We start from the raw sequence: 25,501 nt of genomic DNA on the forward strand, positions 1-25,501 counted from the left end.
GCTGATCACCACTCACAAGCTTCTGCCTGCCCGGAAAATACACGGTACTTTCAGCTGCCTCATCCAGGGAGCAGGGGGGCGGCATACCCACAGGCATCACCTGTGGGTCACCTCCAGGTCACTGGCTAACAGTTGGCCCAGCCGCTGGTGATCAGGAGTCACTGCCCTCTGATGGCTCTTGGCTGTGAGAAGGGCGGGGGCCCACTCTAGCTCTGTGCCCCCATCACAGTAAGGGGAGACTCAGCCGAGAGACCAAGGATTGTCTGGGTCAGACACTGAACTCCCCCACCGGAAGGAACACAACCTCTCTCATGAGGAGGACAGGGGCGGACAGGCACTCCCAAGGCCTGGCTGAGGACATTACTGGAGAGAAGCAGGCTCCTGCTGCCCCAGTGTTTGAAATCCCTCCCATACCCACCGACGCCACAGTGCGATCCCTGGCACAGCCCTTGGCGGGAGCAACGTCTGCACGGCTCAGCCCGATGCTGCCGGTACCAGAACGGGGCTCTCCGGTCCCGGCCCTTGCCCTGGAGGGTCGGAAGGCATCAGACCACGCAGACTGAAACACATGGCTCTGGATCAGCTGCTGTCTTCCTCAGGCTGGTTTAGGACGTTCTGGGTGCAGCCACCTATCGGCATGAGCAGGCGATCGGTGCCCCGCCAGAGAGTAGCTCCCAGCAGAACCTTTCCTAGCACGCTGTCTCGTCTAGCTGCTCGGGCAATGGAGCTCCCATGGGAGTCCACTCCAGAGGCAGGAGGCTCCTGACTCCGTCATAATTCATCCCACTGCCCACCTTGCGAAGCTGCCTGCCTTCCCTCCCTCGCCCTCCAGAGCGTGGCCGACGGCCCCATATCACAGCCAGCCGGGAGGGGCTAAGAGTCTGAACAGAGCCAGCACTCTGGGTACCCATCACCACCGGACCCACGGCCCTGGGGAGTTCTACACTGAGTTTTGTTTCAGAAGACAGCTGTCCCGGCAGATACAGCCCTTGGATTTACCCCACCCCTCCCAGGGCACCTGGAACTTAAAGCACCACTAGGATCCCCCCAAAAGCAGTCACGAAGAACCTAGGCTGCATTTTTACTGCTTTGCCCTTCTTTCCTCCTCTCGCCATCCCAGCCACTACCCAGCACTAGGGTCCCCTCTAGCGGATGGGGAGTCAGGACTCCTGGGTTCGAGTCCTGATTCCGCCGCAGCCGCATGGAAAGTCGTTTCCCATTTCTGTGCCTCACTTTCCTCTATAACAGACTCCCCATCTCCCAGACAGCGGAGTTACCGCCAGGAAGCCTCAGGACCCTTGGATGGAAGGTGCAGTGTGATGAGAAATGCCACCACCTTCTTTGGGACCAGACCCACACCTGACAACTTTGGTTCCCACTACACTCACCACATAACCAAAAAAAAACTCCAGCCAACGGTACAGGCCCATTACCAGACGGAAACGGGCAAATTATGAATGATGCAGAAAAAGCAAAGGTGCCCAATAATTATTTCTGTCCTGTATTTGGAAAGAAGCAGGACAACGTACTCAGACTTTCCAGTCCATTAGCGAAAGAGGAAGACATTAAACAGCATTCACTAGGTAGAAATGTTTTTAAATTAGCAGGTCTGGATAACTTTCACCCAAGAGACTTAAAATAGTTGGGCAAGGAGAAGATCTCTGGACCGCTGTTAATTTTTCATGAATCCTAGAATATTAAAGAAATTCTGGAAGGCTGGAAGAGTGCTGACTTTGTGGCCATATTTGAAAAGGACAAGCAGGATGACCTAGCTAACCATAAGCCAGCCAGCCAGACGTCAATCCCAGGCAAAACAGTAAAAAACCTGATACGGGATTCAAAGAATTAAAGGAGAGGAATCTAATTAATGCCAGTCAACATGGAAAAATAGATCACATTTCACAAACCTGAGTGCAGTTTTTGATACGACGACAAGTTTGTTGATAAATATAACAGACCCGCAGAGTGATCTGGATCGCTTGGCAGGCTGGGCCCGTTCAAACACGAGTTACAACACAGGCAAATGCCAAGTTATCCCTCTAGGAACAAGGGCTGGCAGCCAGCCTGACGAACGGGGGACTGGAGAGCAGCGACTCTGAAAGGACATAGGGCTCATGGCAGACAAGCAACCCAAGGGGAGCTGCCAGTGCCCCGTATGGAGAAAAGGGCTGGTGTGACCCTTGGTATATAAAACAGGGGAGCAGGGAGGCGATTTCAGCTCGAAGCGCCACTGGGAGCCCAACACTGTGGCCAGTTCTGGGGCCACGTTTTTAAAAAAAAGGTTGAAAACGTGGGAAGGGTGCAGAAAAGAGCCACAAATATGATTCAGAGGCTTGAAAAACACCTTCGGGTGAGAGATTGAAGCAGCTCAATCTTTTTGGATCATCAAAGATCAAGAGGGGACCCGATTAGAGTGTCTACAACCTTCCCAGGGCGAAACCGCGGGGTGCCAGAGGGCTCATTAGCGTAGCGGAGCAAGGCAGAACAAGAGCTAACGGCTGGGAGCTGAAGCCAGACATTCCCATCAGAAACAAGGTCCCACTTTTAACAGCGAGGGGCGATTAACTAGGGGAACAAACTGCCAGCGAACGGCGGCTTCTCCACCTCTCAAGATCTGCTAACCAGGAGCCTTTCGGAACGAGATGCTTTAATCAGACCCCAGGGACTGTGCTCAGTGCAGGGGGATGGGGAGCAATTCTCTGACTCCTGTTACAAAGGAGCTCAGACTAGATCTAATGATGCTTCAGGCCTGGCAAAGACAGTGGAAAACCCAGTTCAGCAGCCCGACGCGGCCAGCAGCTCGTACTCGTTCTCTTTGCACGCGTTGGCAAGAAGCTCACATGGGAAGAGAGGGGCTCTGGCCAGCAATGCAGGTTTTCAATTAACATGCTGCCCAGGATATTCCATTAGCTGCTGCTCTCCGTGGTTATCAGCAGACACGAGCCGAGATCAGGCCAGCAGCCCGGAGCCCGGGTGTAACTAGCTGAGCGCACAGAGAACTGGGGCTATTGGCCGCATGTTACTTTATTGAAAAAAAACACACCAAAAAACAAAAAACCCACACATGGTGGTGGGCACGACTATCAGACCCCAGACAGCACGAAACACAGGGTTCAGCACCATAGCACAGATCCAAGGGCTCGCGGGACACGGCCGGTCCAACACCTTCTGCTGGCTTGATCCCAAACCCAATGCAGAAAGGCTACAGGGATCCTAGCAGGGGAGGTGACAGCATCTCAGAGGTTGGGTGAAGACTAACCCAGCCTTCGTCAAATACATCCCTGACCTACACCCTAGGCAGGGAAACAGCGTACGGAGACCTGCCCAGTGATCAGAAAGGAGAACTGCCCCGGGGGAGATCCCAATGCTGTGCCGGCCACGCCCTCTTCCATGAGCCGCCCCCCACCCCACCTCTGGAGTCTGACAGAGGGGTAGCAGGATTCCTCCTCCTCACCTTGTCTTTGAAGTCACTGTGGTTCTGCAGGATGGCCCGCTGGTACGTGCCCGTCCGGACGTAGTCCTGCATCATGTTCTGTTGCTGGGACAGGTAGCCGTAGAACTAAAGGAGACATGAGAGAGTTCGTTTACGCCCCAGAAAGGGAGGCGGGTCTCGCCTGGGGGAGGATGGAATTTTGCCAGAGACGAAGGTTCCCAAAACAAAGCCAGCGCAGAGCAGCTGGGTGACTGCTCAGGAGAGGGGCAGGGTGCTGGTGGGTTTTCCCCTTAGACAGCTCGGGGGCCGTGCCATCTCAGGTTGGGGCCTTGGCAGGGCGGGCCAGTTGGTCCTGGGATAGGAGATCTCCAAGGAAAACCCAAGGCACTGCAGAAAACAGCGCTGGGCACACATCCGTCATGGTCAATATTGAGCCCAACGTTCAAGCATCACTCTAGGGGTTGCTAACCCACAAGCAGCGGGGCTAAACGGAGCTCCTCCCCATGCCAGCTACTGTCCCGAATGGGGCGGGGGCGCTGGGTTGCTGCACCCTCCCTCCCATGTGTCATTAACGAATCTGGGGCACACTTTGCAAGAGGATCCTGGACCAATTCAACGCTGCCCTCCCTCCCCCAGAGCACAGACTGCTAAGGTACGCCGCACGGCCCTTCCTGCGGGCCGGGGGGCCTCCCCGGGCAGGGACGGCTGCAGATCTACACATGCAGCTCCTAGGAGATCAGGCAGCAGCGGGCCCTCCTACCTGGAAGTACTGCACTGCGGAAGACTCCTCCGTCCGCTCGCTGAACACTGACCGCTCTATGTTGTGACCCCGGCAGTTTTTCAGGATATTATAAAAGGAACAGAAATCTGAAAGCAGAACCAAGCGCTGGGGCTTTAGAGGGGTCATCGCTGGCAGAGACCCAACAGGGGGGAAGCGCCTTACCTGATGAACCGTGTGCCCCACTGGCCAACAGGGCCGAGGACAGCTCCAGTTGGTCCTCATGGGGTTGCAATGGGGGAAGGGGCAAGAAATGAAAGCTGAATGGGAGGGAAGGGTCACTGGAACAAAGGGGAAATATGGCTGCAGAGAGCCATGAGTGGGGAAGCCTCTGAGATGCACTAAGGACTGCCCTGAGGCTGGGATCACAGGAGCCAGTGAGCCCTGACCATCGGGGCAGGGGCAAGGAAGGTGAAGGAACAGCCATGGGCAGGGCAGAATCATAGAAACGTGGGGCTGGGAGGGACCTCGAGAGGTCGCTGAGCCCAGCCCCCAGCGCTGAGGCCGGACCGAGTCAACCTAGACCAGCCCGGACAGGGGTTTGTCCGACCTGTCATTAAAACCCTCTACCGATGGGGATTCCCCAGCCTCCCTTGGAAGCCATTCCAGAGCTCAACAGTCCTTAGCATTAGAAAGTTTTCCCTAGTATCAAACCAAACTACACACTAAGCGGATTGTCCTACCTCCAGTGGCCATGGAGAACAACTGACCCCCATCTTCTCCAGAATATATCAGAAGACTGTTTTCCAGTCTCCTCTGCCCCCCTGCAGTCTTTTCTCCAGACTCAACCTGCCCAGGGAGTTTGTAACCTTTCCTCATAACTCAGGTTTTCTAAACCTGGGATCATTTTGGTTGTTCTCATCTGGACTTGCCAGTTTGTCCACATCTTTCCTAACATGCAGAGAGTCCATAATCGGACACAGGACTCCACCAGTAGACCAGGACTCCTATGTCTTATGGCTGACATCCAACTCCTGTTAATACACGCCAGAATATTAGCCTTTGTGGCAACTACATCATGCATCCAATTGGTGATCCCCTGTAACCCTCAGCCCCTTTCAGCAGTACTACCTCCTAGCCAATAATTCCCCATTGTGTACTTGGGCGTTGGACTTTTCCTTCTGAAGCGTAGCACGTGACTGAATTTCATCTAGTCGATTTCAGATGAATTCTCTCATTTGCTGGGGTTGTTCTGAATTCTAATCCTGCCCTCCAAAGTGCTTCCAACCCCTCCCAGTTTGGTGTCATCTGCACGTTTTATAAGCACACTCTCCACTCCATTATCCAAGTCATTCATGAAAACACTGGCCAGTACCAGACCCAGGACTGACCCCAGAGGGACCCCGCCCAGTTTGGCAGCATACTCAGTGTGCGCTTTCAACCAGTTGTGCACCCACCTGACAGTAATTCCATCTAGACCACACTTCCCTAGCTTGCTCCTGAGATCACCACATGGGGCCATGTCAAAAACCTGACTAAAACAGCAAGATCTATCATGCCTACTGCTCCCCCCCCGGGCCAGAAGCCCTGTCAAAGGAGGAAATGAGGATGGTTTGGCAGGGTTTGTTCTGGATAAAGCCGTGCTGGCTATTCCTTCTAACCCCAGTATCCTCCAGGTGCCAGCAGACTGATTGTTTAGTCATTTGGTCCAGTATCTTTCCAGCTGTTGGAGTCAGGCTGCCTGGTCTATAGTGCCCGGGACCCTTTGTACTATGTTTGCACTTCTCCAGTCCTCCAGGACCTCACCCACCCCCCAGAAGTCTCAAAGATAATTGCTACCGGTTCCAAGATTCCTCAGCCAGCCTCTTCGGTACCTCGGATGAATTTGATCAGGCCCTGCCGTGCATACAGCTAACTGATCGAAGTCTTTAACCTGTTCCTTCCTTATTGTGGCTTGCATTCCTTCCTCCTTGGTAATATTAATTGTGCCGAGGACCTGGTTGCCATTAACCTTTTTGGTGAAGTCTGAAGCAAAAACAGGCATTAAACACCTCAGCCTTCGTGAAGTCAATTATTAGTTCTCTGGCCCGCTAAGTACAGGCCCTGCTCTCCCCTTTGTCTCTCTCTTGCTCCTGAGATATTTAAAGAACCTCTCTGCCCTTGCCAGGAGTAACTCGTTGTGTGTCAGAGCCTCTGATGTTGCCCCTAGTGCTTGTCATATTTGTCTGTACGCCTCCTTAGCAGGTAGGCCACGTTTCCACTTCCCGGGGAATTCTCTTTGGATTCCCAGGTCACTAAGGAGCTCTAGCAAGAGGCCAATATGGATCCACCAATTCTTCCTGCCTTTCCTTTGCTTCGGGCTAGGCTGCCGTTGTGCCTTTAACACCATCTCCTTGAGAAACAGCCAACTCTCCTGAACAACTTTTCCCTGAGATTTTCTTCCCAGGGGACCTCACCTACCAGTTTCTTGGAGTTTGTTAAAGTCCAATTCTTTGAAATCCCTTGTCCTTAGTCTACTGCACTCACTCCAACTCACGAACCCTTTCACCGACAATGCTTTCCACTCTCGGATTTGCTACCAATTCCTCCCAGTTGGTCAGAATCAGGCCTGAAATGGTTGGCCCCCCAGCTACTGTCTCCACTTCCTGAAACAGACAGAGTTGTCCCCTGCACATCCCAAGAACTTAGTGGAAAGGTTTGTTTTGCTGTATTACTTTTCCAACAGGTGTCCAGGGCAGTTCAAGTTCCTTGTTACTCCCAGGTCCTGGGTTCTGGATATTTCTTCTATTTGTTCTAGAAACACTTTATCCCCCTCCTCTTCCTGATTGACGACCTTAGTAGTGTCACTACCATGATGTCACAGCTATTTTTTACCCCGTTTCTCTTTACCCAGAGACTTGTATGAGACGTAGTCCGAGGATCCTCTGGGATCAACGGCAGCTGGAAAGGAGGAAAGCATGGTTGGGTTTTATGCCCTGAAATCGGGAGTCTGGGAGGCCTCAGAGAGATGCCAGGGACGGATGGACAGGGCAAGGGCAGGTTAGCAGGAGGTGGAGACGCAGCCGATGGCCCAGGATGATGAGCTGGAAATGTTTCCAAGAATCCTGGCGAGGTATGAGACATGGGGCTTGGTCAGTAGCTGCACCAAGGGCCTCCTGGGAAGACTAACTCCAGGCCACTGGGCCCAAGCCGCTGAACACACCGATCCCACCAGACTCTGCCCTGGGTAGGCAGCAGGACTGGCTCGGGGGGAGAGGGCGGCTCGCAGAGCCGACCAGGATATAATCCAAAGGGGCATGAGCATCGCTCTGAGGCGAGGAGCCACAGCAGCTCAGGACTGGGAGAGCCAGAGGTGCTGGGGTCAGGACTCGGGTGCAAGTCCAGAGCCGGGTGCCCGTGCCAGGACTGGAACAGCAGGGGGCGCTGCTGCTCAGGACAGAGGCGCATGTGCTGAACAAGTCTGCAGAGCACCTGCCTGGCTCCAGCCAGCAGCCGCTGCTCACATTCCTGAGCACCAATTCAGAGAGACGGGTTTTCAAAGAACATGAATCCAGGGGAGGGGCGGGGAGCAGGCATGGCTGGCGCACACGGCCTGTAGGGAGGGGCCAGCACTCCAGACAGTCCAGCTATTTCAGGGGAAGGTTCCTGTAAAGCAGCAGAACAGGAGCCGGCTGGGATCGGGAGGGACAGGAGAAGAGATCAGCACCCAAGGGGTGAACAGAGACCCCAGCAGGTTACACAGAGCTCTGCTGGTGGACCTGAGGCTGCTAGTGAAACGCAGGGGAGGGGGAAGGACTCTATTCACTAAGGAGGGGGATCTGGGCACAGGAGTTAGAAACAGGGACTAGGCTACAGAGATGCACGTAGGACTCACCCCCTCCCTGGTAGGCCGGGGGGGCCCAGCCACCAGCACCGACCCCCTAATTTCTATTCCGTGCTGTTCCACACAGCAGCCAGCTGGGGTCACTGTTGTACAAGGAGGGGCAGTTCATTGCAGGGACCGAGGCTAGGCAGCCGGGCCTGGAAATGGGGGCAAGGGGGACTCACAGGGCAGCCAGGATACTACTGAGAAGGGGGAAGAGAACCCCACCCTAACCCCCCACTAGCCTAGCACCATAGGGGCTGGATTTGTCCTTGCAGCAGGTGCTCCAGGGCTCTGTCCGGTTGGCCAAGCCCTGAGAGTGGGATCTCAATTACCGATGGCCAAAGAGAAAGGCCCCAGAAGGCTGGTCGAGTCCCAGAGCCAGGAGTTTGGCAAATCAACTTGTGAGAACAAGCCTGCCTTGGAAGAGCAACTGATAGGGTAGCCGAAGCGTCTCCTCTGGGTATAACTGGGGACAACCCAGGGGTGTGAAGCAGCCAACCTCTCCCCCCCGCCCACTAGCAAGCAGAAAGGACCAGGGGACATACCAGTCGGTGTTGCAAACTGCATAAGGACACTATTACACCCCAGCGTGATGATGAAGGACTGTTTGCCCACGCGGCTGCATTCCGTCTCCCTGGACACGGAACACTTAAATACGCACACATCTTCATCTGGGGGAGGAGGAGAGAAGAGAAACAAGGGGTTAGTGTCCCACGGGAGCCACGCTTCCCACAATGGTGCACGTGCCACTTTTCAACCCCAGAGGTGGCTGCAGTTCAGCAGCAAGCAGGGCCACGCTAGCACAAGGCATCACGCGCTGCACAGACAGGATGGCACAAGGCCTGGTAGACCTAGGACCAGCTCCCCCAACAAGGGGGGTGGGAGGGGTTCCCAGAGATGTCAGACTTTCAAATCCCATCATTCCGATTCTCGCCTTGCTTTGATTCCCCACTTATGCTCCAATGCGGATCTAGCGACCGCAGTCTTGAGAAGCACTGGAGCAAGAAGCCAGTGCTCAGATCACCCCAGAACTCTGGATCCCACCCTCCCAGAGGCAGACAGCTCTAATCTCACTTGCTCTGGCCTCAGAAGCACCAGGAGGGACATGTCACCTGGGCGTTTCTTTGGCAGAGTGGTACGGGAGCTTTCAGGGGACTGAATTCCTCCACACGCAGGGATCAGAGAGGCGTGGGAATCAGCAGGCAAGAGCGCAGTGTGCTTTGGGATCGGCGGGGCAGGGCATGCATCAGAAGAGTCATGTTTTTGGCGCTAGAGAAGTGCTGAGCAATAACAGATGAAAAGGAGCCGCACCCCTCACCCGCCTAGACTCATCCCCAGAGAAGCCTGCTGGGGAGTAGGGGTCTGCTTCCCCTGCCACTTCCAGTCAGCTCTACATTCTCCTGCATGTAGCTGTCACCGCCATCCTATGCCCCACCACCTTCCTCAGCCCTCTGCTCTCACCCGCTTCCACCCTCTTCTCCTTGGCTGCTCTCGGATCATCGCCAAGGCTATCTGGGGAGGCTGAAACTTTGCAGCCACTTTGTTCCCTTTCCCCCTGCTGACTCAGTCATTTAGCCTCTCTGCCAGCCTCTCTCCCTGACCTCCTCCCCTCTCAGTGCTAGCCTCTATGCCCGTTGGACAGCTCTCGCACACACAGCCCTGTCCCCTCTTCCCGGCTGTCCCTTACCCACAATCCGTTCCCCCTGGACTGAGCAGTAAGGCCATCTGTCGCTCCTGTTGTAATGCTTACGGAGACGCCAACCAATCAGCAACAGCTGGATGGGCAGGGGGACAGAGGGCATTGGCTTCCTGTATATTTCTATCACTTGCTTTCTGAGCCTGGAAGGTCCCTGGGGCAGGAGGTGTACACACACACACAGCACAACAGAGCCATGCTCCTCTTTGGCCACTAGCATATTTTAAGTCTTAATTGAGAAATGCAGCCTCAGGGGTGCACAATGCGTCTTGCCACTAAGGATGCACTAATGTCACAGCGTATCCTCCGTGAGCGGGGAGAGCCCATCCCGTGGCCTCGAGGGATCTAGCTGGATCCCTTTGGCTTTCTCCCACACACCCCCGTCTGCCTTGGGAAGGATTTCCTGCTGGGGAACGGGTACCACCGCTGAGCCAGGATGGGCGTGCTGAGGGCAGAGCGGTCTGGGCTGCACCTGGCTGACAAGCAGATTCCAACCGGAGAGGTCGGATCCGCACTCCTGACTGTGGGGGCGGGCGCTCCGAGGAGACAACCAACGCCGACAGGTCAGGCCGTTCCTGTCGTGCGCTGATGAATCTGTCTCAGGCGGCCGGCCTGTGCGCTACATACGAGGCACTGGCTGCAGTGCGGCTGTGCAGCCCCGGGGTCGCAGAGATGCCCTCCCTCCCAGGAACGCCATCCTGCCGGCTGCAGGAGGGACCAGCTCTGGGGAGCGGGACAGACCCAGGGAAGGAGTGGGAGAGACCAGCTGAAGGCTACGCTGCAGCAATGGGATGGATGGGACCGCTCAGCAACCCAACAATGGCGTCATGCGCAGCAGGAACCCTGCAAACGTCCTTCCAGCTCCCCCAACAGCCCCCAGTCCTGGCCTGCTGGTCTCCCTATTGCTCCAGCCCTGGACTCCACCACACAACCCTGCCGGTGCCCCTCAGTCCCGACCCACAGCCCCCTGCTAGCCCAGCCTTGGGCTCCGAGATGCCCCTCAATCTCCATCTGCAGCATCTCCGGCTGCTTCAGTCTCGCCCCCTTTCCTCCCGAGCAGGGACGTCTGGTCGTTTATCCGGTGACTTGGGCCCAAGTCCATCAGTAAAGAGGCTGAGCCCCCCGGCCCCCACTCATTTCACTTGTGAGCCAACTCTGATTTCTAAAGGGGGTTTCTTAACCCGCCTCCCCCCACTCATCCTGCCCCTTGGACAAACACCAGTCCACTGACTTGTTCTGTTTTCACCGGCTCACATGGCCTCTTAAGGAGGAACAGCCCCAGATTTTGGCACCTGTAACCCATCCGCAGGTGAGGTGCCCCCTTAAAATGGCCTTCGGCACAAACAAACAAAAGCTCACTTGAAGGCAAGCGTTTGCACTGGGCAGCACCCTCCTGGGCTCTTCCAACTACCCCAGAAAAGCCACAGCAGTGAGCTGCTCCCCCTTTACTCGCCAATGAGATCATCAGCCAGGTGCTTGGAGGTTCATGCTGGGCAAGCTGGGGAGGGGGCACTGGCCCAAGTCGGCAGGCAGCTACCGTGCACGCAGGGGCCTTTCTGCAGCAGACAGAGGAGTTTGCAGGCCCAGTTTTCTGGGAAGCCTTGTTCTGTGCATGGCGTCTGGCTAGGCCGGTTCCACCGGCTCCTCGCAGTCGTTGCTGTTTATGGGCATGACGAAAGGAGAGCCCCTCCCAAGCCCTTTCTGCTGCTCGGAGCCTCAAGGGGGTTCGGCCTATTACAGCAGGATTAATGGACGCGCTGGAGGGGGAGGGGAGGAGGACTCGTTAGCTCCCAGGAGACTTAACCATGGGGGCCTCATGTTATCAGCACACGCAGAACCAGGGATGAGAAGCCCTCTGCAAATCCCCCCATCTGCAGCCCAAGCAGCAGCCTGTCCATGCAGATAGCTCAGCCGGGCGAGGGCGCTGGCTGGGGTTTATCTGCACCACTCAGTTCCCAGACGAGGCCCAGGGCCAAGCCAACGCCACCTGGCGTGCTCTCCCCACCCCCTAAGATTTCCACACTCAGAGGCCAAGCGGGAGCTGGACAGCGCAGGCTCCCCAGTCCTGGCATTTCAAACCCGCCTGCATGAAGCTAGTTTGCCTTGGTGCATGATGGGAGTTGTAGTCCACTTCTCTACAGTTCTAGGGCTAGCTCTCTGAGCAGCAGAAAGTCCCTCTCCAGGGAAGGGTTATTCTCGGGGGGGGGGGGGGGGGGAGGCTGCAGATGGACAGTCCACAGGCCAAGATGCTGGTGGGGGTGGGAGGGAGAGGAGACTCGGGGACATTTTGCCTTTGAGCACACTCACGTGTATCTGGATTGGACCAAAAATCCAGCCACAAACATGAGTGAGAGCCTCTGGGCCACTTACCCCACTAGGAACTGGGAAAACCCACGTCACACAGCCCCTCTGCAACAGAACGGTGAAAGACTTCAGTCTCCCCCGACCTGGACTGGACGGGAACCAGAGATCTATGGGGGGAGGGTGGGGGGGGTGGCGGGGGAAGAGATTTGGGGGCCCTGGTGGATACGCAGCTGCACATTAGCGCCGAACGCGACACTGTGCCCAAAAGGGCTAATGCCATCCTGGGTGCATAAACAGGGGAATCTAGAGTAGGAACAGAGAGATTATTTTACCCCTACGTTTGGCACTGGTGCAAATTGCTGCTGGAATCCTGTGCCCAGTTCTGGAGCCCACAGTTCAAGAAGGATGCCGACAAATCAGAGAGGGGTCAGAAAGCCACAAGAATAATGAAAGGATTAGAAAATCTGCCGGAAGGTGAGAGACTCCAGGAGCTCGACTACTTCGCTGAACAAAGAGAAGGTTAAGGGGGGACTGGATCATACTCTAAGTATCTACATGGGGAACAGATTTAACAACGGGCTCTTCGCTCTCAGAGAAAGGTGGAACATGCTCCCACAGCTGGAAGTTGGAGCTAGACAAAATTCAGACTGGAAATAAGGTGTCAGTGTCTAATGGGTGGAGCAATTAACCATTGGGACCATTTTCGGGGGGGGGGGGGGGGGGGGCTGGTGGATTCTCCATCCCTGACCATTTTTAAATCAAGGCGGGATGTGTTTCTAACAGCTCTGCTCCTTATTGTGGGCAGGTCTCTGGCCTGTTACACAGGAGGTCAGACTAGATCACAAGGGTTCCTTCTGGCCTTGGAATCTATCATCCCCTATTCCCCATCCTCCGAGCTGTCCCGTTACCAGCGGAGCGAGATCTGGGGCACCAAAAGCAGAGGAGCTGGAGAGAAGCCTCCTTGGTGGAAATCAGGCAAGCGACCCCCCACCTCCCCCTGTTGTGGCACGTGGCGACTCTGGCTCTGGAGATTGCTACACTGCAAAAGGCAGATGCTTTCTGCTGCTGGGCACGGAGACTCCAATGCCGTCTCCAACAGACGGACGCTCTCAGCTGCAGGAACTTCCTTCCCTGAAGCGCCTTCCTTTGGCCAGTCTGGCTCTCAGATGTCACCGCGCTGCCCCCGGCTACCGACACGCCGCGAGGGACAACAGACAAAGGACGGGGGTTTGCAGCACCCCAAGCCGAGCGGGGGTCATGTTGCAGACTGTGCTGGGCATGAGCAGGAAGAGGAAGGATGGGGCAGCAGTCAGAGAGCTAGTCTGGGTCTCTGGGTTCAAGATCCCACTCTGCCACCAGGCTCCATGTGCCTGACGGGGACAGCAGCATGCCCCTACCCCTGGGAGGTGCGCACACCCTGCAACGACAGGGGCCAGATAAGGACCCAAGACAGATAAATGCAGGCTCTGGGCTTTCCCTCTGGTGGGGATCGTCCTTGCCTGAGGCAGGATGTTCAAAGGCTGCAGCCTCTCTAGAAAGGGAGTTTATCCTCCTGCTTCGTTTGCCTGTAAGTGACTCGGCATTGGTCCAACGGATGGCGCCGGACACGGGAACAAGTCACTGGCAGCAGGGACCAATCTCAGGATCCCAACACACGAGACTCACCTGCCCCAGCCAGCTTAACTCCATGCCCCACTCAACCCTGAGCTGCCTGCCAGCAAGGGAGACACTACGCTGCTAGGTCGGCGATCTGGATCCGGCAATTCATCTCAGACAGGTTATCGACCGGTCATCAGATCAAGCATCTTCCAGTCCTTATTGGCCCGGGTTCGATGCCAAGTGAGCTAGAAGTCAGGGGCTCCTGATCACTCATGCTGAACTTGAGTCCTCCAAACTCCCTCCCCTAGTTCAAGGGCCCCCCGTTGGGCTGCCTCGCATCAGGAACCGCCGTCCAGAAGAATCCCACAGACAGGCCGAGCATGGGCAGTGGCTCGGCACCGACAGCACGGATTGGGAACTGGACGCACTCAGGAGCAATGCAGGATGCACATTAAACCACAAACCAAATGCATCTGATGAGCCCCGGACGAGACATTTCAAGAGCTAGTGGGTTTGGGGGACCTAGCAGGGGCCTGGTTTTCACAGGGGGGTGCTCAGAGCTTTCTGAAGACAGCCCTCGCCGAGGAGCCTCAGGCTGAGCATCCAGAAGACGCTAGCTGCTCTTGGGAAGCCAGCGTGGATCACAGATCAGATCGGTGGGTTCCCTCCCTGAACTCCTGGAGAAGACAATTCACTGCACTGTGCCTATCTAAAGAGCCTTTCGTCACATGACCTCAAAAAACACTACACAGACAGTGATTTAAGCCTCACGTTCCTCATGAACCCCCAGGGGCAGATATTTAGTGACTTGCCCAAGAGCTCACTTGGTGGCCGAATTGGTAACACGCCACGAATCTGGACTCCCAGACCTCTCCTCTAACCACTAGACCCTGTTCTCCTCCGAGAGCCGAGACCAGAGCCAAGAGTCCTGACTTCCAGTCCTTTCTCCTCTAACCACTAGACCCCACTTCCTGAAGCGCTGGGAATGGAACCCAGGCGTACTGTCTGCCAGACCACTGCTCTAACCAGGAGCCTTGAGCTTCAAGGCTCAAGCCAATCCCTGGCTACGAGAGACCAGGAGGAGACTTATGGGGGGGCTCGAATATCTCAAATCCACCCCCTGCAATGGGTGCCCAGACCAGCTGGTTCTGGCTGTTGTTAGAGACAATACACTGGACTAGATGGACCTCGCGTCTGATCATTCCTACGTTCCTAGGCCACTTTCCCCTCAGAGCAGAGAAAAGAGCCCAGGAGTCCTGACCGCCATGCTAACCACTGGATAACACGCCCGCCAGAACAGACCGCAACTCAAAAAAGTAAGAGCACAATTCTGCTCTCTCGAGCCGCCAAAGGTGTGAAGGACCCACAGTGAAATTTACCGGCCTGGATCCCCACTTCCTGAATTTTTTGTTTAATCCAGAATTCTGTCTGCCAGGCGGAAGAGGCCAGGGCAAAGCTCTGAGCACTGTGTGTTTCATGCCCTCCCCCTCGCTAGCCGGCTGAATGCTACAGAATCTGTATAAAAATATAATTAGAACTATTTATCTCAGCAGACTTACAGGGGGGAGAAGAGAAAAAACCACACGCTCAGCCAAATGCAAAGGGTTTTATGGCACTTCCCTCCCCCTGCAAATAAAGACTCAAGCTGTCGCCATTAAAGGGGAAAAAGATTCTACAGCCCGGGAAGACAAAGATGACAATGAGGGAAAATCATTAAAAAGCCAGAGTCACTAATAAAACCAGAGCTCCAGCTTTCCCCAGGGCATCAGAGCAGCAGCTGCCGTCTCATGGGCCCCCTCTGGCTCATGTCCTTGCTCAATTGTGGCTGACCCCAAATATCAGTGAATCTCCTTTGGGGGCCTTGACAGCTTGCCGCTGATGGTGCCATCTCCGGCCCAGCAACACGGAAGATGCCAAGGGTCAGTCTCTCTCTGGTACTCACCTGGCTTTCATCACCGGAGCCCCTGAGCGCCTCACAATCTCCAGTGTATTTACTCTCAGAGCCCCTCTGGGAGGCAGGGCAGGGCTATTATCCCTGTGGTGCAGATGAAAACTGGCTCACAGAGGCTAAGGGATTTGCCCAGGGTCACACAGGAAGTTTGGTGCATCAGGGATTCGAACCCAGGGCTCCCCCCTAGTTCCACAGCCACTGGACCATGAGGTCAGATCTTGGCCAGGCCACCCCTGCTAGCTTCCTTGATGAGACTTTTCTGCTCATTCACTCAGCTCTGTCCACGTGCCACGGGGAGGGAGCATCGTCTAGTGGGCAGAGTCAGACTGATGCGAGCCTTTAGCTGCAGCCATAAATCCATCAACAGGCATTAAGACAACCTCACCTGTCAAGTTCCACCTGCCTTTAGTCACGTGGAAAATTTAACGCTTCATTTCCACCCCATCTCTCAGCTGCAATAGGCCAATCTCCTCCACAGAGACAGGGTTCTAACTCCCAGCTCTGCAGAAATCCAAGACATGGGCTGAGTGCAGAATTGAGAGCCAGGTCTCCTGAGGTCCCAGCTCTGCTGCTGGTTCGGTGGGTAGTCTCGGGCAAGTCCCATCCAAGGCACATACGTGGCCCTCGTTATCAGAGTATCTGCGCCTCAGTCTCCAATGACTTTATCCTCCCCACATCCCTCTGAGAGCAGAGATCCCCCCACGCCCGGGTACAGATGGGGCCTGTGGCACAGAGAAGCTAAAATGACTTGCAAAGGTCAGAAGACAATGACTCATACCCAAGTCCCTCAAGTCACAAGGTGTGCTCTAACCACTGCACCACCCTTCCTCTCCACCATGCTTGTTTCCCGGTCTACAGAACAAGGCTAATGCCGACCTTGCTGCCAGGAGAGGGCTGGGTGCCAGCAGCTTTGAAGACAGAAAGGGTTGAGTGTATCATTAATCCCTACACAAGCTGGGTTCTCTCACACATCTTACTCCCAGAATCAAAGAGGCTCTCACGCCGACACTGTAATTAAAGCTGTTCTTCCCAGTCCTATCGCCGCCAAGCCAAAACCCCAACTGCACAGCTCCACCCTGGTCATTACTCAAAGGGGGTTTTCCCTGCAAGCGAACGCAAGGCGAATCCAGCACGCCTCCAGCCTAGCGAAGCCGCAGGTCAGGAAGCACTCTCTTTGGACCATGTTCAGAGGCAGATCCTGCTTGCTCTGCGCTACACCACGCTTGCCAGGCTGGGTCCGGGGCTCCAGACCTGCATTCCCTTATGAGGGGCGATCGGAGTCTGTGCTGGGAGAAATCACGACTCCTGGACTGGGTCTCCACAGGTCCCGTTCCGATTTCTGCTGCAGGCATGGACCAGGAGCCAACCGGGCAAGGTGCTGTGCAAAAAGAACAAAGGCTGTCTCTCCTGGATCTCTCCACTGATCTCACAGCTTCTCAGTCCCTCCCCACACTTCCAGGGAAAACACCAGCCTCTCGCCCAGCACAGGTTAGAGGAGTCGTCCATTTGAAGCCGCTTACTTGCCAAATGGAGAGGCAGAATAGCCTAGTGGCTAGAGCACTAGTCTGGGACTCCCTGGGTTCTATTCCCAGCTCTGGAACTGACCTGCTGGGTGACTGTGGACAAGTCCCAGTCGCTCTGTGCCTCAGTTTCCCCTCCCACCATTTCCTATGTAGACCATGAGCGTTGGTCACTAATAGCACATACAGCCCCAGTCTCGAGTGTTTATTGGAAACCTCTTTGCATCTTTCACAAACTCACATTTCCCTCTGAAGGCCAGAAAATGCAGCTTTTGTTCGGGCTGACACACGGACACACCAGAAAACCCATCCTCTCTGCCGTTTACGCCTCCCCCGATGGGGTGGGCGACAGGGACGGTGCCCAGACACTCCGGTGATGGGCAGTAATAGAAAACCTGGAGGCAAATGGGCCCCACAAAGGGGATGGCAGGGAGGGACGTGGCTTCATCTCTTCAACACCCACCCGCTACCCAAGAGAGTCGCTGCATCAGTGCGTCCGGGAAATGTCCGTAGAACCCTGCATCTGCAGGGCACCCCACAGTAAGTCGAACCAGCTGAACAGGGAAACTGACACAGCCCGAGAGCTTTCGACCGAGCCTCCTCAGCTTGAAGGGGTGGCCCTCTAGAGAGCTATCAAGCTGAGAAGGAAAGAAATGAGCCAGAGACCCCGGCCCATCACCCACATTAGGGATGAGGCAAGAGGAGATTTCCGATCCCCAGAGCCAGTTACCCCAATGCAGGGTCTCTCTCCAACACCAACCCACCCACCCCCCAACCGTGAATGTGCTCTTTGCTTATGCGACCCCCTTTCCCTACCGCTCGGAGGGGGAGACAGCAGCAAAAGCATCTTCAGCCTCATTTAACCTCAGACGCGCTGCCTTCGAGACCCATGCAAATGTGGATTCCTAGCCATGGATTTGCTGGGCTCTGATCCGCTCATTCATGGGCCCATGACTCCAAGCCAGAATTGCTGCCCCTAGCCAAAATAAACCTTTTCCACCCCCCAAGTCTGCAGCCTGAGATTTGCCTGTGGGCAAGGCGGGCTTGGGAGGGAAGTGAGCAGTGGGGACAGGGCCAGTTCTGTGCAAACAGCCCTTACCCTCATGCTGATTTTGCCAGTGCTAAGAATCAGATCAGGAACATGACAGCAGCTGCTTACATCTTACCTTGAAAGCAAAAAGCAACAAAGGGAGTGATCAGGCCGTATGATCTGGCCCACGGAGGAGAGCAAAGCAGCAGCCAGCCATCCTCTCCTGTCTCCCCACCCTGCAGCACCGGGAGGGCTGGGTTACGGGACAGAGGATGCTCCAGTGCTGAAGCGGTGCCACAAAGGCAGGGAGGAGATGGGGAAGGTTCATTTGGAATCTGGGCTGTGGATTTCTTCTCCCTGGGTGCATGTGGGGGTCCCCCTTTGCTGCCTGAAGCCTCCCACCCTCATCTGATATGTCCGGAGCACAATACCACTCAGTTCTGTCCTCCTAAGGAGTTAGCTATTGCCCTGATTTCGGTAGGGAGGGGGCAAAAGTCAGATAGCGACTGGCCATCTCAACAGAGGAGCTACTGATCGAACCAGCCTTGGAGAACCAACTCCCCTCATCTGTCCATCTAGGGCAGGCCAGAGACGTGCTGCGGGATCCCACGCTGCATCCCCAGGGCTGCCTCCTAGCTCCTCCCACTTTTCACTGAGTTACTTTAATTTTGGGAGGAGGGAAGCGCTGCCGGTTAAGTGAAAAACTCAGGAAGAAAGTCCCTGCTGGCTTAAAGTGCCAAATGTGTGAAGAAATGAACCACGGAGTCGCCCCATGGTTTTACTGCGGAGCAGCCAGAGGAACCAGCAGGGGGCTCGGAGGAGCTGAGCTTTCCGTAGCAAAGATTAAATCAGGTGTTTAGACCCAGCTTCTCTTTTTAAACCCGGGAGGTTGCAAACTGTCAAAGTGGCAACGCAGCCGACACTCCTGAAATGCTCCAATTGCCGATCTGCTGTATCCTGCACCTCCAGCACCTCGCTCCGTCTCTCAAAGGCTGCAGAGATGCACCAGGCAGGGAAAGGGGAAGTTGTGCCGACAATCTGGGTGCCCAGTCGCAGAGATCTCCTGCTTGTTAGGAAGGGATCTCAGCCACGAGGAAGGAGCAAAGAACCCATGTTGCAGAAACCAGCGGCTGCTCATTCAGGCAAGGGCTACATGAGGCCAGAGACCAGGCCACGGCTCAGCAGGCGAACACATCCTCACTTAGAGAGAATTAGAACAATGGCGTCCGAACAGGTTTGCCTCCTGAACGACAACGTCCGGGAGACTGACTTGTGCTGGGAACTGGAGGGGAAGGACCCCAAAGCATGCGGGTTTCCTGAAAGCGGCACAATCCCAGCCAAAGAAAAGCCCTCTGCCGCTCAAGGTGCTGCTTTTGAAAGCTATTAAATGCAAATTTCTCGCATCCATGTTAATCAGCTTGTCAAGCAGGGCCCCTGGCTTCTTTGTGAGCAATAAAAGGGACCGCAGATGTGCCCTGGGCTTCCAGGCAGGCTGAAAGAACAGAAAGGCTGGCGAATAATTTACAGAGAGGCTACCCTAGCGAGGGTCCCTATTTATGTGCTGGGGGGGTCCCTGTCCCTCCTCCCTGCCTTTACACAAAGGCTTCGCTGCCGGCCCGGTCAGGGGAGTTTATTCCTCCTTTGATGGTTTAAGAAACAGCACCAGCAGCACTGCGGACAACCCTCTGAAGGGAGCGCCCGTAGCTAGGGCTGGAGAGGCAGTACAGAATTGGGAGCTGGGCCTCGAAGCCTGGACAGGATTCTGAGCCAGCAGGAAGGACAGGCTGGGTCAGAACAGCAGGCCCTAAACATACTGGACCTTGAGACATTTTCCTCCACAGGGACTCGGCCTCAAAGTCACTTTTCAGAACCACTTCGCGCTTTCACTAACGCGGGGGAAGGAGAAAATCTGAAATCACAACAGCCACACATGCAAAGAGGGATTCAAAGCTCACTGAGGTTCAGTTCAAGAGAGATCACCACTCGGGGAGCAAGGGGGCTGAGCAGATGAGGAGGGAAGGGCCGAATTAGGAAGGGCCTTTAGACAAAGGAAGGAAGATATGTGGCCTAGCCGTCCTGTCACAGTCCTGGGAGCTAGGGAGTCCCGGATCAGCCACTTAGTGTGGGTGAGTGACTGCACGTGTTTCTCAGGTTCCCCGCTGTCTAAAGAGGATAAGGATCCAGACCCTCCTCACTCGGGGGATGAAGTAGGCAGCGTCTGCAAAGCAGTTTGAAGAGGAAAAGCGCTGTGTAAACACTAAGTACCCCTTTCCCGGAGTAACGCAGCAGGACAGCAGCATTGCCAGAAACCCCACGAAGCAGTAGGCCATTTATACTGAGGCTGTAATTAAACCAGGCAGCGAGGGTCTCCCGGCCTGATGCGGACTCAGGCAGCAAACTGGGGCTAAGAGCCAAGGTGCAGAAGGGCAGATCCCTTTTCCTAGCAGCCTCGGACTGCCAAGGAGAGCTGATCTAATCTGCCGCAGCTCCAGCCGCCTCAGGTTAGCTAGGTGGGCGAGACCTTGTGCTCCCGGGGCAGCGGGAGACAGACAGGAAGTTGGCTACATCACAAAAACTCCTCTGCTGACAGGAGGGAGGAGTTAGCCAAGGACGGCCACAGGCTGCATGGTCTTTGCCTTCCTAAATGCCCGAGACCCACCCTGGGGGAGTCAGTGGATACTGACAGCAAGACTGTCACTACTCCGCCCCGCCCCCCCCCCCCCCCAATCAAATCCATGTAGATCTCAAAGCACTTTACAAACAGCAAGTAACCAAGCCGTACAACCCACTTTAAAGGGGAAGTTTTGCAGATGGGGAAACTGAGGCACAACGTGAGGCAGCAATGGACCAGCACCTGGATTTCGAGGCACTAGTGCTTTACCCACTAGACAAGGCTCCCTCAGAAAATGGAGCAAAAACCAGCGGCAGAACGGTTTGGCCCGAGACTGGGAACTTTCAGGCCCAAAGGAATTTTGTTTGTTTTAACACTTGCAGATGGGGTATTCGCCAAGAGGCAGAGGGAGCGCCACGATTTTACCCCCCCGCCATGCGCACAGCGGGCTCTCCCTGCTTCTGCCCCAGCAGAGCTCCCACATAGGTCCAAGTAGGAGTTCGCTAATGCACGCTGGCCCAGCGCGCGGGCAGCTGGGGCTCAAACTCATCCCTGGTGTGGCAGCACAGGCTCCCCCGGCTGCCCCAAGAAACGCCATTCCTAGCGTCCAAAGGGGACTCTTGCCTGTTACAGATGTAGCGCTGGGTGGGGCGGACAGTGACCGAGAAGCAGCTGTGTGATGAGTGACCCCTACCCCGCCCTGCTCCAACATCCCACACCATCAGCAGAGCAAGAGCCAACCTGGGCAGAAAGCGCTTTGCCAAGTGTCTTTGGGCCTGGCCTTAGGTCCCTCCCGACAGAGGCTCTGAAACCTGGTCAAAAAGAGCCCCTCAGCCCAAGGACAGGCTCAGGGAAGGCAAAGAGCTCCCATGTCAGAGAGGTTAGCATCACCTGAGCCACCCCAGTCAACAGAGAAGCTCCCATACGCTAGTTCTGCACCTGTTCAGGTCCCCGACTGCGATCACAGCAACGCTAGCTACGGGGGGCTGGCAAACCCCGGGGGAAGCCCAGAGCCACTGAGTGAAGCATCAAGGCAGAGCCAGCGCTGCATCAGAGGCACTCTGGCTCGGAGAAGCCGCTTGCCCCATACCTGGAGCATTTTACACTCATGCAACGTTTGTAGGATTCATGAAAGCGGAGTAGACTTAACTCTCCGAGTGACCTTGGGTAACACTCAAGTCTGTGGGAGGAAATCATAAATGTAAACCTTCTCCACGCTGCTGCTTTTCCATCCCACTCCCAGTGCTTTACAGGACAAATCTACAAGACAACTGTCTGGCCGAGACAGATACATAACAGGCCAGCAAAGCAGGCCAGCTGTAGCACTGGTCAGCAGGCGGCCAGGACACCCCATCTCCCACAGAACACTCCTCTGAACAGCATTCTGGACAGAATCCTTGAGAGACGCATCCAGCCCAGCCCATGGCTTAGCTGCCCTCTGAACGGCGCTAGGTCCTCTCCCCATCTCCCCAGCTCGCCCACTCCCATCGCTGAGCCATGGAGCTCTGAGATGGAAGGAGACCTGCTGCACCTGATCCAGCCTCCAACCAACTCAGGACTGTTCGGGTTTTCTCTGCAGGTCTGAATGACTTGAAGAGGCACCGTCAGTTTAAACAAACAGGTATTTTTAAAAATATTTTGATCTCTGTTAACACCCGAGATGCTTTGTAAAATCTAACTTAGTCTGTTCAAACTGCTTAGCGGGGACAATAATTGTGAGAGCTTAAATACCCTGGAAAGGACAGTGAGAGAGACGGAAACTCCTGCGCACTAGGATAATCACCGACCCTCTCACCACAGGCAACCGTCTCTTGGACAAACTGGATTCAGAGATCCCCAGGCCAGAAGGGATCATCTGGCAAGTCCGACTCCCTGTGTAACCCAGGCCAGAGAACTGCCCCAAAAGAATTCCTAGAGCAGAGCTTTCCGGAAACTCTCCGGTCGGGATTTAAAGATGGTCAGTGATGGAGAATCCACCCCGACCCTTGGGAAATTGCTCCAGTGGTTAATTACTCTTGCATTAAAAATTGACATCTTATTTTCCGTCTGAATTTGACTAGCTTCAACTTCCAGCTGATGCATCCTGTTAGACCTTCCTCTGCTAGGTTGAAGAGCCCATTGTCAAATATTTGTTCCTCCTCTAGGCACTTACAAACTGAGATCAAGTGACCCCTTCATCCTCTCTTTGCTAAGCTAAATCAGTTGAGCTCTCCAAGTCTCACTGTAAGGCAGGATGGGGAAACTGAGGCAGAGAAGGCAACAGACATGCTCCAGGCTAGAAAGAGAATCAGAAAGCAGCATTTCCCGAGTCCTAAACTCCTGGGCCTCAACCACTGGACCACCTCTCTCTGGATTTTAGGAAGCGTCTGTTTCTACAGCGCATCCCGCAAGCAACAGCAAAGAGGAAAGAACCAAGGTTCCTAGTCCGAGTGTCTTGAGGTTCTTCGGACCACACACGAACCTGGCACATTACAGATCCTGAGAGACGCTCCTTCTGTAGCCACCAATAGGTTAGATCCATGCATCTACCGTGGAGAAAAGCCTGAAGTCAAAACCTTCTCTGGGATCTTTCTTTACACCAAGAGGAGGGCATTTCCCACACACACTGAAGTGCGCAAACTAACCAAGGGAAGGTCCAAAGTGGGAAAAATATTTCCCAAAGCCGCTGCCAGGGTGCACTGAAGCCAGCATGGGCCGAGCAGCCTGGGAACACGTCACGCCTGGGCCCATGCACACTGCAGCTAGAACCGTGCCACCGAGCGTACAACGCCATTGTCACTCAGGCCAGCTCCGTCCTAGCGTCCCAGGGCCTCAGAATGAACCATGCCATTGATGAAGGGTTCGCATCACTCTCCTCTGTGCCCGCAGGGGGCACCTTCCCTGCAGATCCCCTCTGAACAGAGCTTTCCTATGCCGACCGCAGCTCGTGCTGCAAGAGGGAAAGGAAGGATGGGGCAGGGCTCATGACAGCAGCCTGGGACTCTGGAGACCGGGGTTCAATTCCCTGCCCTCACACAGATGCCCTGAGCGACCTTGGGCAAATCCCTGTCTCTCTGGGCACTGCCCTGCCTCATGAGAGGGTTGCGAGGGAAGCTCCCATGCGGCACTTGTCAGCCATGGATCATAAAGCGCTTTACCAAGGAGGCCAGGATCACCATCCCCATTTTACAGACAGGGAAACTGAGGCAGAGAGCGAGGCCCGGACTTGCCCAAGGTCCCCTAAAAGGCCAGTGGCAGAGCGAGGAACAGAACCAAGGTCTCTCCAAACCCAGTCCAGTTCTCTATCCACGAGGCCAGACTCCAGTAACAAGGACTGCCTAAGTGCCTCAGCTAGGCAGTTAAACTCCTTGGGGCTGGGCCCATGTGGTAACTCACTCAGCAAGGATTCCCTGTGTCAAATGACAGGCCTGGACCATGCAGCCAGCTGTGATGTTACAGGCCATGCTACACCTTGTTGATAGTTGGCAAAAAAGACCGACATCCTAAAGCACAAAGATCACTCCGTGCACTCAGATCTGCTTTCCACGTGTTCCCATTTAGGCAGCCACCTACAGCATGCTAGAAAAGGGCACAAATATTCAAAGGTTTAAAGGGAGTTCCCCCCCCCGTATTTAGTTTTCTGATTACAGATGCCAAACAGGTGCCCTAGGCATCTGCTTTGCATTCGCTAGCTTTTCAAACTGTGACGCGAGCTGTATGTTTGAGACACTCATGCTGCTAGAAGAAATCTGGCACAGAGAAACTTTCGCCTGGCTTGGACTGCCAAGACTTCAAACAGTCAATATTTAGCAGGAGAGCATCAGCATGTGATATGAAGAGAGACTGAAAAGCCGGGGATAGTTTACTTTAAAAAAAGGAGACACGATGAAAGTGTACAGAACAATCAACGGTACTGACATTGGGACGGTCTGTTCTCCCTGCCTCATTGCAAAAGAGCAAGGGGCCATGTCAATAAAAGGAAGCAAATGAAAGGAAATATTTTGTAGCCTGAGGAACTCACTGCCACATGATACTGTTGAGGCCAAGAACTCAGCAAGATTGAAAATAGATGATATGGATAACAAGAATAGCGAGAATTAAAATAGCAAACACCGTTCTTGGCTGTCCCCGGGCACGACGGCAATAAACATGAATACAATAATTACAAAAAGTTTTTGAAGGGATATAAAACCTCACGCATCAGGTCTTAAATCTCTGACTACTACGGATTCGGATGAGACCTTTAGAGAAGCAGATCATCCTATATCTGTCTGTAGGGTTTTTTGCACTGTCCTTGGTCACGGTCAGAGACAGAATACTGGGCTAGATTGACCTCAGGTCTGATCCAGTCTGGAGATTCTTGTGTTCCTAAGATACGATAGCAAAAATCAACCTTCCATGTGTCAGTGTAAAGGGGAACAATTGGATAGGTTAGGCCAAATGTTCAGAGGGTTATTTTAAGAATATTTTCAGGATTTTAAAAAAGGAGATTGCTTGAATTAAAGCATCTCTATTTGCAACCTGATAACCTGCACATGAAACTGATTACAAACAAGAGCTGAAATTGACTAAATTATTTCATTGTCCAACCTGAGTGAAACAAAGCAAACAGCTTGAATGGAGACATTTAGTGTTTTTTTGTTTGTTTGTTTTGAATTCTATTGGTTTTAATCATTTTCAGGTATTAGTAACAGAAAAGGAAATTTGTGTTTATTGAACAGATTAATTTTAACCTGACACTGTCCCTTTAAAACAACAGAAAGGAAGAGAAGAGAAATTAAGTCTAGTGATATCT

At 54.5% G+C, this 25,501-nt stretch overlaps 1 protein-coding gene across 3 annotated transcripts in view; it reads right to left on the reverse strand.

The window, feature by feature from the left end:
* CARM1 (coactivator associated arginine methyltransferase 1) overlaps positions 1-25,501 on the reverse strand; it is a 52,828-nt gene that overhangs the window by 22,755 nt on the left and 4,572 nt on the right. For 2 of the 3 annotated variants that reach the window (XM_074935090.1, XM_074935088.1), the window contains exons 2-4: positions 8,562-8,687; positions 4,194-4,300; positions 3,455-3,559 (exon numbers count right to left, since the gene is read on the reverse strand). In XM_074935090.1, coding sequence (XP_074791191.1) covers positions 3,455-3,559; positions 4,194-4,300; positions 8,562-8,687 — 338 coding nt within the window. Of the gene's footprint in view, positions 1-3,454; positions 3,560-4,193; positions 4,301-8,561; positions 8,688-11,071; positions 11,193-25,501 lie in introns of those variants that run through there. The other variant, XM_074935089.1, reaches the window with a different exon arrangement.

The sequence above is a fragment of the Natator depressus genome, chromosome 20, assembly GCF_965152275.1.
Source record: "Natator depressus isolate rNatDep1 chromosome 20, rNatDep2.hap1, whole genome shotgun sequence".
In the NCBI taxonomy this organism is placed as follows: domain Eukaryota; kingdom Metazoa; phylum Chordata; order Testudines; family Cheloniidae; genus Natator; species Natator depressus.